This window comes from Mastigoproctus giganteus, chromosome 11 (assembly GCF_048544385.1).
Source record: "Mastigoproctus giganteus isolate SK-2022 chromosome 11, ASM4854438v1, whole genome shotgun sequence".
In the NCBI taxonomy this organism is placed as follows: Eukaryota; Metazoa; Arthropoda; class Arachnida; order Uropygi; family Thelyphonidae; genus Mastigoproctus; species Mastigoproctus giganteus.
In genome coordinates this window covers 168,596,347-168,614,691 of record NC_143585.1, presented here as the reverse complement: position 1 = coordinate 168,614,691, position 18,345 = coordinate 168,596,347, and the positions used below count along the sequence as shown (strand labels likewise).

The window sequence follows — 18,345 nt, the reverse complement described above, 5'->3', positions numbered from 1 at the left end:
ATCATAAGATATTTATTTACATTTCATGGATAACACACATACATATAATGAATTTTAATAACTTAAAAAAAAAAAAACATATTCATTTCAGTTGTTTGCTAGGGATTCTATAAAAAAATTATGTTATTTGCTATCAGTTTCTGACAATAAATGCGAAAGCTTTCATTTTCCTGAGACTGTAATATCACTAGAACTACTAGATATGGTATTATCATCATCGACTTCCGCTTCAACTTGTGGAATTATTCTTTTCATGTCTTGAACAAAAGTACCACTGGTTGTTTCAGTAGTTTTAGGCACGAACTCAGTTATTAATCGCTGTGTTGATGCTTTAGATAAGTCACAATATAATTCTCTGTATGAAGACATTAACAACTTAAGCTGACGTGAAAACTTCCCAGTACATTCTTCATTTGGATCATGTTGGGAAAAATAATTGCCTAAATTACTGGCCAGTTTAAGACCTTTAATTATATCAGCAGTAAAAGTAGGATTATTTTAATCATTATCATTAACTTCTTTGCTTTCAGTAGTCTCAGAAACAATCTCCACTATTTCGTCTTCAATATCTGCCGACGTAAGATCATCGAATCCTTCTCCGCCAATTTCACACATGCCAAACTTATTATATTGGGGATTCTGCAGTATGATTGAAGGGAACAGGAGCATTCTCTTTAACACATGCGGGCCAAATAGCATTCCAGCATGCATTCATAGTTTCTGGTCTCAATTTAGATAACGAAAATCGAACCTGATCAATATAATCCATAATTGAAAATTTTTTCCACCTATCCATAACTGACAGTGTTTCATCATCATTTAGCTTGTTCAAAACGAACTGAAATGTTCATCTGACATAATATGTTTTAAAAGTCGCAATTATACCCTGATCTTTATAGATCTGATAGTTGATTCACGGACTCCAAAATGCTTACCCACAGCCGTTGCACATTCCCCAGTTTGAAGATGATCTAAAATTTGAATTTTTTATATCCAAGGAAACAGCTTTCCTTATTTTTTTGGTTATTGGCAACATCATGTTGAGGGCTGGATTAAAATCTTTGGTTAATGAAATGAAAGTTTGAAAATTACGTTACTGTACAATGTAGCTTACCATTTATTATTTCTTGGCAAAGTTATTAATTTTATAATGCGATTTTTATTTTGATTTCACTTAAAAAATGCGGTAACTGTGTTTGTCTACTCAAACACCAAATTCAAACTGCTAAGAACTGCTTTTTTATGCGCAGTCAGTTATATAATTCGGGGAATTCCCAATAAATGTAATTCGTAAGAATTTTCTATGTTGATATGAGAAACCAAATTCAAATTGCAAACAACTGCTGTTTGTTTTTTGTTTAAGCGCAGTCAGTTATGTAATTCGGGGAATTTAGAATTTAGAATTTTCTTAATTGAAACAAGAATGCAATTCTACAAAATTTTCAGAATAATTTTTCCTAACTTAGCCTTTAGTGTGGTCGCGTAAAAGTGAATAAAAATCATGTAAAAAAAATATTTTTGATATCCCAATTCACATAAAAAAAATTCGCATAAAAAGAGGTTTAGGTGTACTTTGCCTTTGCCAATGTTAAATTTCAATTGCCAGTAGTCTGGAATAAAATAAGAAAAATATAGAAATAGGCCATCACCAATATTGGTCTACAGTGGAATCAGTTTGACTGACCCTACCGTTATTGAAAATACATTAGGTGAGACCTTTGCAAAAGTATCAGCAAAAGCTTCATACCCTCTGGAATTTCTGATGCAAAAAGAAAAAGCAGAAAAACATAATATTAAAAATTTAAATCAAAGGGAAATGAGCCCTACAATGAACCATTTACAATAAATGAATTGCACAAAATTTTGTCCCTAGCCGGACAGAGTGCATTAAGCCCAAACAACATACATTACGACATGATCAAGCACCTTAAAAAGACTGAATTAGGAAAATCTATTGAAACTATATGACAGAATATTCTAAGGAAATGTATTTCTAAACACATGGTGCCATGCAATAGTACTAACTTTCCGTAAACCTGACAAAGACTTAACAAATCCATGCTACTATCAACCAATAGCTCTCACCAGTTATTTAGGAAAATTACTAGAAAAAATTATAAATAAAAGATTGATATAGTATTTAGAGGAAAATAACATCTACACAAATATGCAGTGTGGTTTTAGACATTACAGATCTACACTAGACCATTTAGTTAGGATAGAAGCTAACATCAGAAATGCATTCATCAGATCACAACATGTGATTACTATATTTTTTGACATTGAAAAAGCTTATGATACCACTTGGAGATATGGGATTCTATGAGATATGCACCATGCTGCACTCAAAGGCAATTGTTCTTTGCTTATCCACAATTTCCTTATGCACAGAACCTTCCAAGTCAAAATACAAACTTCTTTCTCCAAAATCTACCAAGAAGAAGGCATCCCACAGGGCTCGGTCTTGAGTGCCACATTGTTTGCCATAAAGTTTAATTCAACCACAAATCAGTTCTCTCCTTCAGTGTCACATGTACTTTATGTTGATGAGTTTAGCATCTCTAGTCAGTCACAAACCTTAAGAACTATCGAGAGGCAGTTGCAATGCACAGTTAATAATATAAGTAAGTAGGCTCTAGATAATGGATTTAGACTGTCAATGCAAAAAAAAACAATATGTGTACATGTCTGTCACAAACAAAATCCCCATCCTGACCCAGAATTAAAACTAGAAGACCAGAGAATACCAACACAGCCAAAAGCAAAATTTCTTGGACTAATCTTAGACAAGAAACTTACATTCTTGGAGCACATCGGTAGGTATGTAAAAGTTGTAAAAAAAAAAAAAAATCTTAACATATTTAAAATCCTTCCATCAACAGCATGGGGAGCAGACAGATATTCCTTATTAAACCTATACAAAGCTAATGAGATCAAAGTTGGACTATGGAACCCAGTGTAAGTTTCAGCACAGAAAACAGCTCGGAAATGGCTGGACCCAGTTCATCACAATGTGCTGTGTGTAGCCTCTGGTGCCTATCATATCTCTCCCATATATAGTCTGTGTCGAAGCCAAAAAACCACCCCTAACTCTTAGGCAACAGCAACTGGCATTGGATTATGCATTTAAAATAAAATCTGTGCTTGGGAGACCCTCTTTTTGATCCATGTTGCAGAAATATCTACCAGAATTGCCAACAAGCAAATTGACCCCTGGGGATCAGAATGCAAGATTTTCTAGCAGTACATAACCTTAATATAGACTGTGTAGCACACTTGCCAGTTCACACCCCTTCACTATGGGATTTGATTATCCCAATACATGACTTCTCCTTTCAGAAATGGGATAAAAAATCAATACCTGCAACAGTCTTCCAACAGTTACATGCAGCTCAGTTTTTCTGATTATATTCCAATATAAACATATGACTCAAAAACAGATGTTTTAGTGGGAGTAGCAGATGTATTTCCAGATATTACTTTAATGCAACAACTACCGAAAGAGTGCAGTCTACATAAACGGCAGAATTGTATGCAATAAAAATAGCCTTAATTCGTGTATTAACACTTCTATATACACTTCATGTAATACTTACATGAGAAGTGTATATACAGATTCCTTACGTTCTTTACAAGCCATGCAAAACATAGATACATGCAAACACCCAATTCTTTGACACATACAACAATAATAACTGACTGCTCCATAAAAGAACATCATATACATTTCTGCTGGATCCCAAGACATACAGGGATTGCTGGAAATGAAGCAGCAGACAGATCAGCAAAAGAAGCCACATTGCAGACCGGAGAAGAAATTTCAGTACCATATTTCGATTACAAGGTGTACTGCGATATGTAGTACTTGACAGTTGCAATGGCAAGAAATTGGAATCAGCAAACAAACTATACCAAATAAAGCCGAATATTGAAAACTGAGTTTCTAGCACACGAAAATCGAGAAAAGAAGAAACAGTACTGGCCAGACTAAGAATCGGACATACCCATATCGTGCACCCATTCTTTTTGTGAGCAGAACTACCACCACAATGTCAGGCTTGTGGCAGTATCCAGTCAGTCCAACATATATTAATAGACTGAAACTCCTACATATGAAAACGAATGCAAACAAGCCTTCAAAGATGTTTTATAGGACACATCACACCATTGCCTTAACAGACCTCTTAAATGATAGAGATGACCATACAGATGTTTTCACTTTCCTTAAAGCTGTTAATCTATATAACATCCTCTAAAGAAGTAAACACAATCAACAGACTAATCCAATGATGTATGAACCAGGCTAAAAGGAACAACTCAAATCCATAGTCAGCACCTCTGAAACACAACATATCATATGAACTGGTGCATTATGAGTTAATATGCCAATAAAGATATGCACCTTTATCCAGAGCAGTAACTTTCCCTTAACACCACACTGCTCCAATTTGTACAGCAGTCTTTTATGTGTAACAGTATCAAAAGCCTTCCTGAAATCCAATTATATGAGGTGCTACCTAAAAGTTCCCGAAATGTATTTATAAAATAAATTAGACCCACTCTTGGTCTTATTCGTCACCTTCGAAGTAGTCCCCTTGAGAGCATAAACACTGATCCCTGCTCTTCTCCCATGATTTGAATGCAATGCGTTCTGAAAGTCCTTCTTCATCATAGTGTTCCACGTCGCCTGTGATTCAGTTTGAATATCCTCTATGCTGTCAATCTTCGTCCCTTCAGTTTGATTTTCATTCTTGGGAAGAGGAAGAAGTTGCAGGGGGGTGGGGGCTAAGTCTAGAAAATAAGGGGAGTTGAGGATGATTTTCATGTTGTTGGATGACAAGAACTGTGCCAGTGAGAGATCTGTGGGCCAGTGCATTGTCATGATGAAGGACCCAGTTTGTGTGGCACTTCTCTGGATGTTTCCTCCTGATGGCTTCCCTTAACTGCCTCAGGATGTTGTAGTAGAATTTTGTGTTGACAGTCTGGCCAGGAGGGACAAATTCCTTATGGATAATCCAGTCAATGTCCAAAAAACAGATCAGCATGTACTTCACGTTGCTCCTCACTTTTCGGGCTTTCTTCGGTCGGGGTGAAGATGGGCTCTTCCACTGGGATGATTGTTGCTTGGTTTCTGGGTCATACCCATATACCTAACTGTTTTCACCAGTGACAACCGTAGAAAGGAAATTTTGATCACTCCTGGCACGTTCTTGAAGATCTCTGCTAATTTCCATGCGATGCTGCTTTTGGTCTTCACTCAGTAACCTTGGCCTGAACTTGGCCGCAATCCTTCTCATGTTCAGCTCGTCTGACAAAATCCACTGATACATGCCGTACAATAATCCTACAATGCCACAAATGTTGTGGACGGTCCTCCTACAGTCTTCACGGATCACCGGCCGAACTTTTGCGACATTTTCCAGGGTGGTGCTTGATGATGGACGCCCAGAGCGATCATCTTCATCAACTGACATTTGACCGTTTTTAAAACAGTTAAACCAGTAGTAGATCTGTGTCTGGCCTAAAGCATTGTCACCAAAAGCTTGTTTCAACTTCTTATGGGTTTCTGCTGCTGTATCGTTAAGAAGGAAACAAAACTTGATGCAAGCACATTGGGGCGTCTCTGTAGCCAGGTGGGAAGGAGCAGCAGTGCGTAGCACACGCTTCTTGATTAGACCGGGGTTCGAGCCCGTCACCACCAAATACGGAGGATGCGGAAAGGTCAGGGAATGACCACCACATATCCCGGAGCAATATGGCCTTAGTTTCTAATGCTCCTAAAATCCAAATAACAAACAAGCAAGCACATTGCTCTATCACATCAGCCCTCACAACAATCGCAAACTACGTGAAACACACCACCAAAGAACTGTGCATAAATATTCAATGACTGTATCCAGCCCAGCACCACGTGGCACACTGATTCACAAAGGGCTCATGCAGTGTTACCTAGCACCACAAGTCTGTACTAGTTGTAGTTCCCACACAACATTCAAATTTTGGGAACATTTGGGTAGTACCTCCTATGATATCATAATTATTTTTTTGCATCCAGTTCCTTACCTCATAGTATTCAGTCAAATTGGTCAGACAAGATTTTCCCTTGTAGCCTTGTCTAGATGATCCTGCATTGCTTCTTTTACCAGTGACTCAATTATTTTCCCTGGAACAGAAGTTAAGCTGAATGGTCTGTAATTACTTGTGTCACCCTTCGATTCCCCTTTGTGAATTGGAGATACATTCACACATTTCCTGTCCACAGGGACTTCCCCTGAATCCAAGGATGCTCTCATAGTTATGGCTAAGGTTTTACTTACTTCCTCTGCTGCCTTCCTTATTATAATTGGATAGATCCCATCCACCCTAGGTGCCTTTCTTATATTTAACCTCAACAATTTCTCTTCTACTTTCCTCTCAGTTATTACAAAATCTTTTAGCGGCCTGTTAGAGTTTGATAAATGTCTGGCATCCCCTTCCCTGAAGAATTCCTCATGTGTGAGTATAGATGGAAAATACTCACTCAGTTCGTTAGTAGCCTGAGCAGAATCATCAACAGTCAACCCATTGATATCAAGTGGACCAGTTAAATTTGTTCCCTTCCTTTAGTTTTTACATAAGTAAAGAAGTCTTTGCTGTTTTTCTTTGTATCCTTTGCCAAAGATTTCTCATCTGTCCTTGCTTGCCTAACCTCCTTTCTGACTGCATAAATTGAAACAATATGGAATTAGTGTCAAGTGGATAAAGCGATGGTCAAGTTGGTGCACTATGGCCATAGATGCTGCTGCACCAAATAAATCCCTAACCAACCGATGGTCAAGCAAGAAGAAACAAGAATGGTTATAAATGTTTATGAACAGCATCTCACAAGTTTCAGTATTCTTTATGTTATTGTTTCTGAAATTATTAATGATATTGGTTTAGGAATTTCTAGTTTTTCTAAAAGTTTGCTGATACAAAATTAGGCAAAGGTTATGCCAATTCAGCAACATTTAGATAAACTACTTGGATTGGCTGAAAAATGGCATTTTAGTATCTCAAGGCAGTGAATAATGAAAATGATCTGGGATAATCATTCTGTTTTATTCTTTTTTATGATATAGTTCTCTGGGCAGATAGCTTCTAGGACAGTTCATGGGAGTTGTGCCAATGATATATAGGAACTTTACTAACATATAGGTGTGAGGGGGAAGAGGTGATTATCTCATTATTCGGAGCACTGGTTATGCCAAATCTTGAGTACTGCCTACAATTTTTAAAACCTTATTTTAGGAAAACCTGTTGGGAGAGGTGCAAGTTGCTAAATTGCAACATCTGGTAACTAAGCATCTAGGAGTACTTCAGTGTTTCTCAAAGGGTGTGCCGCGAAATCTTAAAAAAAAACTAGCGTCGTTTTTATTTTAACATCATTGTCCGAATATTTTATTTTGGTTGTAAGAATTGTTTGCATAACACAGATATAATATAAGTATAAATAAAAAAATTGTTAATATTATTTTTCGTTCTATTTATTTAATTTAGAAATTTCTTTTTCTATGACTATGTAGGTGTGCCGCGAAATTTTTTTCTTTGGAAAATGTGCCACTAGAGTAAAAAGATTGAGAAACACTGGAGTACTTGTATATTTCTATATAAATTTGATGAAGTCAACTTTGAAAACCTGAATAGTTCTGGCTATTTTATTTTATTTTTTTTTCCACACTGAATTGTTTATATTTTATATTTTTTTGAATAACCTTGCATGCTTAAAAAACTATGCACCCCATGTTTTTAAGACATGAAAAAATATATAAACAAATTGTGAATTTATTTTCTACCAGCAATGTGATTTCCAGTTTTATCTATCTCTTTCAGGCTATGGATGTGTGAAAAAGAATGTTAAAGTTAATGAACTTTGTTAGTAAAAATGCTGAAGCTAATAAAAAGTTTTAATAAAAATGCTGAATTTAGTTAAAAAATAAACAGCATCTTAATTTGCTCATCAAGCCTTAGGAGAAATCTCAAGCCTTGGATTAAATTCATGAATAAAGTCATCCACCCAAATTTCTGTTTCCATTTTTTTAGGAGGACAAAATGTGTGTGTGTCAAGGATATAGTATATGTATTATTTTATTTTATTTTTTACTATTATCCTTCTGTCATATTTCTGACAACACAGTTTGTAAAGTAACTTTATTACTTTAAAGCTTTGTTGCCATTCATAAATAAAGTTTTAGCAATGTCAGTATGTTAATACTGACACCACTAAAATATTATTTCACTGATATAAACAAGGCTTTGGTATACACTTCTTATCGTATTTATTTATTTTTTTCAGTCTGAAGAACTTCCACTAAATGAAATTGGACATCAAACAGAACCTGCTGCTCAGCCTCAACTTCCTAGGCGACCAGTGGGTGGGGTTGCTGTATTTCCCCCCCCTTTGGTAAGTGTTACAGTTTTTTTTTTTAATGATAGTGATTTTGATTTTGGTAATGATAGGGGCATATTTAAAATTTTGAGGTAGTTGGTTAAGATCACATTTCACTTGCTTCCACTTGGTATATTCTTCCATAAAATGTAAATCTGTATTTAATTTTAATTTTTTAATTCTGATGACCACTCCTCTGTATTTATTATTCAGTTTTACATACACTATCCCCGAAATCTCTAAAATGTATATATATAGAAAAAAAAACATTAATTTCAAGCAGTTATGGTCAGATTTCTAGCAGTTTTGAAATAGGCAAGCAATTGTGCAAGAATAAAATTACACTTTATTACAACTAATAAATTGTGTAATTATTTATATAAATTATGAATATTATATAATTTTGAGTATCTTAAAGATGGTATAAGTTAGATATGTATTATCTGTTCATTTCTTCCATATCATATATATTTTTATATGAATCCTTTGCCATATTTTACATATTAGCTCTGAGACAGTGTGTGTGTAATAAGTACATTGTCATAAAAACTTTTAATATAATCCTATTTACAAAAGTCTGTTTTCACAGAAATCTAACATTTGTTTAATTTATTACTTCACTATTTAAAACTGATGTCCAAATTGCATTATGCTTTACTCTCTAAAGCATTTTTTTTTATTAATTTTTCTGCATATGTTGTGGTATTATCTTTTAATTGGTTAATTGTCCTAGGTCTTGAACAAGTAACCAATAGTTCTTTTAACAATTAACTGGGCAATTAACAATGGTTGTTTGCCAAAACCTTGTCCAATTTTTGGTAAGCAACCAATTTGAGATAACCCCTCAGAAGGGAATTAAGGGATGGCAAATCAGGATGTGACTTGCCACTTAATTGCACTGTGATGTCCTATCCATCTTCTGCATGCTCAAGACTAGCAAAGTAGCTATATAATAACCCCCCCCCCCACCATATGGAAAATGTCAGGTTCAATTCATATTGTAAAGTAGAATTCTTATGGATTTCTCTCATACTAGTCAAATTAGTCAGCCTTCAAAAAGGGGTTCATCATTTTTTCTCCCTCTTGCAGTGCATAAACTGACACACTTTCTAAATAATCTGTAATGGAAGAGTGATACACTAATAAATAATCAAATCCAACACAACTAGAGATTGTCCACTTAGAAAAAAATTGGATGGTACATCAGTCACAGAAGAGATGTACCACATTGGGATTTTAGGAGCATTCTATAATAGTGGCAGAAGCATTTATATATTTACTTATAGAATCAGTAAAAGTAAACACACATTCTCACCAAGCTTATTTGTAACATACCTACTTGGTCCCCTCAACGTGGGGACCAAGTAGGTGAGGGGACCTCCCAGTGATGCTGCTGGTCCCCCAGTTTATCATCACTGGGATCCAACACCCACAGCCTAGGTTCCAGGTTGTCACTGGTGGAATCCGGCGTATTTGCCATGCACTGCGACCCATGGAAATTCGGAAAGGGGAATCCTGGTGGTTGAGGGGGCCCAGCTTCAATACACCTCTTTGGCCCCTGCTTAGACAAGACAGGTGGTCCTGGATGGCTCGGCCAGGATCAGTCGACTAATAGGTTCACCTGCAAGGGTCAATTGTATCGATGCCATGCGCCCTATTCTCATGGTCCAGGTATAGTGTCTGCGTAACCCTGGCATCCCAATGCCAAGTGCATTTAATGTTTGCCAGGTAGTGGGTGTCCTATTTGGGCTCTGTGGTGGGTGAAGAATCTGGACACTGAACCAAAACCAAAACTATTGCAAACTTGATAATCAGAATAGTTTAGGGTAAAGCCTCAGGTTACGTAGGGAGTTAACTAACGTACAAGTTAGTGCATTTGCATCATTTCTGTCTGTAGCCAACTACTTAAGTAGTTATAAATTGGCATCATTAAGTATATCACATATTGTGAATACTTTCATGAGTTGCCATGATATTGCACTACCTCGAATAAGTAACACTTCAATATAAGTAATGCTTCACTTGAGTATAAGTGAAGCATTACTTATTTGAGGTAGTGCAATATCATGGCAACTCATGAAAGTATTCACGATATGTGATATACTTAATGATGCCAATTTATAACTACTTAAGTAGTTGGTTACAGACAGAAATTACTTATTTGAGGTAGTGCAATATCATGGCAACTCTTGAAAGTATTCACGATATGTGATATACTTAATGATGCCAATTTATAACTACTTAAGTAGTTGGCTATGGACAGAAATGATGCAATTGCACTAACTTGTATGTTAGTTAATTCCCTCGTAACCTGAGGCTTTAGCCCTAAACTATTCTGTAATCTAAATTAATCCACACCATCAGGCATCTCTCATATTGTGGAGTTATACTTTGCAACTGGGTTGTCATCATTGCAACACCAGATACTTGCTCACCCATTGATGAGTAGCCAATAAGCTCTGAAACAGTGTTGTATTGGTGCCGCTGAGAATAAGTAACAATATGGTGAAGCATTACTTATTCGAGGTAGTGCAATATCATGGCAACTCATTGTGAAGGTATTCACAATATGAGATATACTTAATGATGCCAATTTATAACTACTTAAGTAGTTGGTTACATACAGAAATGTGCAGTTGCCTAACTTGTACATTAGTAAACCTGATAATCTTAACTTTTCTTCTGGGAGCTCCAACTTGGCCCCTACCAGAAATTAATGACAGAGAGGCCAGGACTGAAGCTCTATCACGTCCAACACCTAGATATCTGATACGCCATTCTGCCAGAAAGAAACCTATAGAGAAAATGTCACCCTTCTTTATTTAGCAAAGTGTGGAAGGGTTGGCATGCTCCCCCAAATCTGTAAAGCAGCTGCATTCTGGGGATGTCCTCATTTAAATGAAGTGTGAAAAGCACTCTGAACAGCTCCTCCATGCAAAATAATTAGAAAATGCCAATTACTGGCACAACCCATAAGTCACTGAACTCATCCAGAGGCATGATCTTCTGGCAGTGTCTGAATAGGAGATCTGTTCAGAACTAAAATTGCAAGGAGTAACAGCTGCAAAGTGAATATTCACATGTAGGGATGGGAATCTAGTGCCAACTAGAAACCTTATCCTTACTTTTAATGCTCCAATATCACCTAATGAGATTTAAGCTGGTTGTCTGGACTGCACAGTACATCTACATGTTCCAAACCTGTAAAGGTGTTTCAAATGCCAGAAATATGACATTCACACATGGCCTGCTGGTGTTCTCAGATGCACTTTATGTGGTTCAAAGGACCATGAAATTACACCATGCAAAGCTACAAAACCCACCTGCATTAATTGGTGAGCACCCTGCATACTCTCAAGAATGTCAGAGGTTGAAGAAAGAAAAAGAAATACAGTGATTAAAAGAAGAGCTGAACATCTCATACCAGGAGGCCAGAAAAGCAGTTAAACCAGTAAATAGCAAAAAGTCAACATATACTGAAAAAAAGGTTGCTGAGGAATGTTCATATTGGAACTCAAACCGAATTGACTATATCACTGGAATAGCGGGCTGTGGGTGTAAAGTCATTTACACCCACAGCCCGCTATTTACTGAGTTCAGTAAAGCCAGTGCAGGAAACTCAGTCAATTGCCACTCCAATATCAGTACCTCCTTCTGCTCCAGCAGGACAAAAATCAAGCCAAGTAACAGAACAGAAAATCCAACTGTCAATGGCAGTCCAAAAAAAAATTAATGTTGAAACTCAGGAGGAACCTGATGAAACAATTTTGGAACACTTTGTGGAGGATAGTGCCCATACTTCCCCAAAAAAGAAAAATCCAAGACTGATAAAAGTAAGCCCTCACTTCAGAAGCCTGTCAACAGAACCACCACCAAGCCAAAATAATGATTAAATTGCTACAATGGAATTGTGATGGATTCCAGCGAAATGAGAAGACATCAAGACACTCTTGCAGAAGCATGAACCAGCCTGTTCTTGCTTACAGGAGGCTTATCTGAAAACAAATTATGACTCACCATGCATAAGATCATGATTATTCATAAGGATAGAATTGTGGATGGCCCTGCTCATGGAGGAGTCACTATCCTTGTCAGCAACTGCCTGGGATTGACATCCCTAAGAAAGGTGCATGTATACTTGCATGTACACCAATGCTAGGAGTATAGTAAATAAATTTGATGAATTTGAAGTGCTGGTTAAGACATCCAAGGCAACTATTGTTGGGATATTAGAGACGTGGTGTCACACAGATATAAGGAATGCAGAATTGGAATTTGGGGAGTGCAATGTTACAGAAAGGATAGACAGGATAGGAAGGGGGGAGGAGGAGGAGTTATGCTGTTAGTTAAGAAACACATAAAATCTAAGGAAGTGCATCCAGTTGACATAGACAAACAGTGCAATGTTCTAATAACTCTGATGAGTACAATGAACAATTATACAGAGAAATAGAGTGGGCCAGTAAATCCGAGTGTCTTATAATGGGGGATTTTAAATTCCCAGATATAGACTGGAGCTTGTGGGTTGGTCACCTGCACTCTAGAAATGCTTTTGTGGATTTATTGGGCCGACCGGGCTAGCTGGGTGGGTAAAGTACATGCCTGGCAACCCAAAGGTTGTGGGTTCGATTCCCGCCTCGGGCTTGGATCAGTGTACTGCAAAAACCTTGGGAGGTGCGTCATGGCCACAGAAGCCTATGCGCCAACAACTACCAAAAAAAAAAAAAAAAAGTGGATTTATTGGATGAGTGTTTTCTGCATAAGAAAATAACGGAATGGTATCCAAGAGGAGCTAGAAGAAAACCTGGAAGACAAAGGCGGAGATGGATAGATGAAATTCATGAGTTTGTGGGTAGTAAATGGATGTCCAGTGCTCAAAACAGAAGGAACTGGAAAGTTGCTGGAGAGGCCTTCATCCTGCAGTGGATTGAAAATGGCTGATGATGATGATGATGATGTTTTCTGCAGCAGCATGTTAGAGAGACAACAAGAGGGAGTAACGCTCTTGATCTGATTTTCAGTAGTGATTATTCATGCATTAAGAATTTACAGATAAAGGAACCACTAGGTGGCAGTGATCACAGTGTACCGATGTGGGATTATTTACTTAAAGATGTAACTACCATGAGGGGTAAAGGGAAGGGTTTTTGCTTTTGTAAAGGTGACCACAGTGGTCTCATAGATTTTTTAAGTTCTATACAGTGGGACCCAGTGCAGAGCACACGCTTCTTGATTAGACCGGGGTTCGAGCCCATCACCACCAAATACGGAGGATACGGAAAGGTCAGGGAATGACCACCGCATATCCCGGAGCAATATGGCCTTAGTTGCTAATGCTCCTAAAAACCAAATAACAACAACAGTGGGACCAACTGATGATGTTACCAACAGCAAATTCTAAATGGGAAGCATTCAAGGAAGGAATTTTGGAAGCTACTAGGCTTTTTGTTCCAACTAAGAAATACTGTTCTAGATTTAGGCCCAAATGGATGTCAGATGAACTAATGAAACTCGTGGCAGAGAAGAAAAATGCATGGGATGCATATAAATTGTCAGGCAACACAGAAGCCCGTGGTAGATACAAGATAGTCTGTAATCAAGTCACAAAGGAGATTAGGAAGCAAACGCAGTTTATGAGAAATCTTTGCAAAGGTTGCAAAGAAAACAGCAAAGACTTCTTTACTTATATAAACTCTAAAAGGAAAGGGATGAATCAGATTGGTCATGTTCTTGATATCAATGGTTTGACCGTAGATGATCATTCTCAGATAGCTGCCAAACTAAATGAGTATTTTCCATCTACATTCACACATGAGGAGTTATTCAAGGAGGAGAGGGCCAGATATTTATCAAACTCTAACAGGGAGCTAAATGATTTTGTAATAACTGAGAGCAAAGTAGTGGAGAAATTGTTGAAGTTAAATATAAGAAAAGCACCTGGGATGGATGGGATCTATCTAGTTATATTAAAGGAGGTGGCAAAGGAAGTAAGCAAACCATTAGCCATAATTGTGAGAGCATCCTTAGATTCAGGGGAGGATCTCGTGGACTGGAGATGTACAAATCCGGGCCCCCCCCAAATTCACAAAGGGGAGATCAAAGGCTAACATGAGTAATTTACAGACCTGTTAGTTTGATTTTGTTCCAGGGAAAATAATGGAGTCAATGGTAAAGAAGCATTGCAGGATCATCTAGACAAGGCTGCAATAATAATTCACACGCAGCATGGGTTTGTTAAGGGGAAGTATTGTCTGGCTAATTTGATTGGATACTATGACGTGGTCACAAAGGAGCTGGATTCAAAAAATAATTTTGATATCATATACAGGCATACCTCGATTAACGAATAGGATGCGTTCCACGAAATTACTTCGTTAAGCGAAACTTCGTTTTCAGAGGTAAAAATACTATGGCCAGAATAGGGATACGTTCCTACGTAAAGAAAATGAAAAGCTTTTTTTCGAACAAAGAAAAGTTTTATTAAATAAACAGTCAACTTACATACAAAGTGAAATCACAATTTTAAAATATGAGGTTAAAGTTGATTGTTTATGCTTTTTTTCTCTTTCATTTAACAATGGCCTATACGGAGTTATTGCATTTAACACTGATCGCTTAACTATAACACTTCTTCCTAAATCAGGATCATTTTCACTAAAAAAATTTAAAACGTTTTCAATGTCATTTAAGCACCTTTTTAAATCTTTGGTTGTTAACACTTTTTCGGCAGGAACTTCTTTAACTTCGCCTTCATTATCTTTGTCTTCGTTGCTAACAAGGTTTTCTAAATCTTCCACTGAAAAACCATCATCTTCTGCATTCAATAAATTTCTAACATCCTCTTCATCGACATTTTCGAAACCTATTGATTGAGCCATCTGGATAACTTCTAATTCATTTCTAATTTCTTGGATGTTATTTTCTTCTTCTAGTACAACTTCTGGCCATATTTTGCGCCAAACTCCATTTAAGCATTTCTTAGTGACTACTTTCCAAGAACTATCAATGTTTTCAATTGCGTTTTTAATGGTGTAGTTTTTCCAAAAAGTTTTAACTGTCATTTCCTCTTTATCCTCTAGTTCAGGTAAATTGCTTAAAATTCGACGCAGATAATAAGCTTTAAATGATGCTATTACTCCCTGATCCAATGGTTGAATCAGGAAAGTTGTGTTTGCTGGAAGAAACACAACTTTGACAGGAATGCATGTGTCCAACGTGTTAAGATCAGTAGGATGTCCTGGAGCATTGTCTAACAACAAAAGAGCTTTTTCTTCAAAGTTGTTTTTTTTGACAATACCGTTTTACTCCAGGACAAAAGTGGTTAACAAACCAATCAGTAAATAACTCCTTGGTAACCCACGCTTTTCTATTTGCTTTCCATATTACAGGTAAATTCATTTTTATGTTACCTTTTAACGCCCTCGGATTTTCTGAATGGTAAACTAATAACAATTTTAATTTATAATCGCCAGAGGCATTTGATCCAAAGAGTAACGTTAAACGGTCTTTGGCTGCTTTGAACCCAGCAGCTGATTTTTCTTCAATAGAAATGAAGCTTTTTGTTGGTAGCCGTTTCCAGAACAAACCGCTTTCGTCAACATTGAACACCAAATTTGGTGGAAAATTTTCACGTTCAATTATTTCCTTTAGTTTTTCTGGAAACTTATTTGCAGCTTCTCCTGTTAATTTTACACTGGCCCGTTTTTTTAAATTTCTCTAACCAACCACAAGAAGCCCTAAAGGTTTCCGTAATTTCTTCAGTTTGTTTAGATTTCAGGTGATTAAACAAAAATAATGCTTTTTCTTGAATCACAATTTGACTTAAAGGCATATGACGTTGTGACATATCATCTATCCACAAACTTAACATTTTCTCCATTTTTTCTAAAATTGGATTCCTTAAGCGAGTTAATTTTGCCGCTGTAACATCTGTACAATTCTGAGCAGACTGTTTTATTTTTTCTGATTGACTTAGTATGGTTGTTAAAGTTGATTGCGCTAATCCTAAAGAATGTGCCACATCGGATTTTCTTTCGCCGCTTTCAACACGTCGTACGATATTTAGTTTAGTTTCCAAAGAAATTGCTTTTCTTTTCTTTGATTCTGACATTTTAATTAACTAAAACAAAAATATTTCTATTAAAATTTACAAAATCTACGTTATGTAATGCTACAAAGAACCTACCTCGATTATTGCAATGCGCCACACTGAAACAACGTTTTTCGCGTCAGCTCGGGACGAGTCGTAACGAGTCGCCGTCAGTCACCAATCGAATGATTGTCGGGCGTTGGTCTTAAATTGGAATATTTTTTTATGTTAAATGGGGCTTGAAATTGCCGACTTCGTTATATCGAGGCTTCGTTATCAGAGGTAACGTTAACCGAGGTATGCCTGTACTTGGATTTCAGGAAAGCTTTTGACACTGTTGTGCATGAAAGACTACTGTACAAATTGGAGCAGAATGGTATTAAGGGTAAGTTGCTACAATGGATAAAAAGAATGGTTGAGTGGGAGAAGACAGAGAGTGGTAATCAGTGGATATGGCTCTATGTGGACTAATGTTATTAGTGGTGTTCCTCATGGTTCGGTGTTGAGCCCAATGTTGTTTTGTATATTTATCAATGATATTGATGAAGGTCATCATCATCATCAGCCATTTTCAATCCGCTGCAGGATGAAGGCTTCTCCAGCAACTTTCCAGTTCCTTATGTTTTGTGCAATGGCCATCCATTGCACAAAACATCCACGAACTTGTGAATTTCATCTATCCATCTTTGTTGTTGTCTTCCAGGTTTTCTTCTAGCTCCTGTTGGGTACCATTCTGTTATTTTCTTAGTCTATCTGTCATCATGTCTTCAAGGTATGTGTCCTGCCTAAGACCATTTTAGTACTTTAGTTTTGATAAGAATGTCCTTTGCTGAAGTTAGCTGCCTAATCCATGTGTTTCTCTTCATATCTAACAGTCTGATTCCTAATATAATTCCTTCCATTCTTTGCTGTGTAGTTCTCAGCTTCTCTTCCATTCTTTTGGCGAGTTCCCAAGTTTCACTTCCAGTCCTCAGTATGTGACTATATTTCCTGAATGCTACCATCCAAAATTTTATTCTTCTCTTTACTTCCAGCCATTTATCATTATTATAGCTAATGACTTGTCCCAGATAAATATATGAATCCACCTTTTCAATTACTGCTCCTTCAATGATTATATCCCTTTCTGTGGCACACCTGTTCATCATTAGTCCAAAATCCTTATTAACTCTGCATAACCGATTAAGATTTTCCTCTAATTTTTTGGAATCATGGCTTATGATGACAATGTCATCTGCAAATCGTAAATGGTTTAGGTACTTTCCATTGGCTCCTTTCTGCGACCAGTCTAATCTTCTGAAAACTTCTTCAAGGGCAGCAGTAAACATCTTCGGATATATTGTGTCTCCTTGTCGAACTCCTTTCTCAATTTTATATTTGCTACTGTCTTTGTCTAGTCTAATAAAGCAGATAATAATGTTCTCATATATTTCCTTCAAAATTATAATATATGAGGTATCTATGCCTTGTCTTAACAGTGCCTGAAACATTGCCTTCTGCTGTATGGAGTCAAATGCTTTTCATAATCCAGAAATGCCAAGCATAATGATGTTTTATATTCATTTGCTTTCTCCATTAGCTGTGATATTACGTGAAGGTGATCCATAGTTGAGAATCCTGTCCTAAAGCCAGCTTGCTCTTTCGGTTGATTCTCATCAAGTATTCTTTCTAATCTGTTGGTAATAACCCTTGCGAACAACTTGTAGATATGGGATAATAAGCTAATTGGTCTATATTTCCAATTTCTGATTTATCTCCTTTCTTATGCAGCAAAACTATGAATGCATTATTTCACTCCTTAGGGGGTCACACCTTTCCTAATGTATTTTGTGAAGAGTGTTGCAAGTTT

The 18,345-nt window shown here is 36.9% G+C and overlaps 1 protein-coding gene across 5 annotated transcripts in view; it reads left to right on the top strand.

Annotated features, from left to right (window-relative positions):
- The window catches only part of LOC150078563 (catenin delta-2-like), a 666,545-nt gene that overhangs the window by 602,547 nt on the left and 45,653 nt on the right, over positions 1 to 18,345 (top strand). For 4 of the 5 annotated variants that reach the window (XM_090385058.1, XM_090385056.1, XM_090385057.1 and 1 more), the window contains exon 19: positions 8,315 to 8,422. In XM_090385058.1, the coding sequence (XP_090241184.1) occupies positions 8,315 to 8,422 (108 nt within the window). Of the gene's footprint in view, positions 1 to 8,314; positions 8,423 to 18,345 lie in introns of those variants that run through there. The other variant, XR_016547633.1, reaches the window with a different exon arrangement.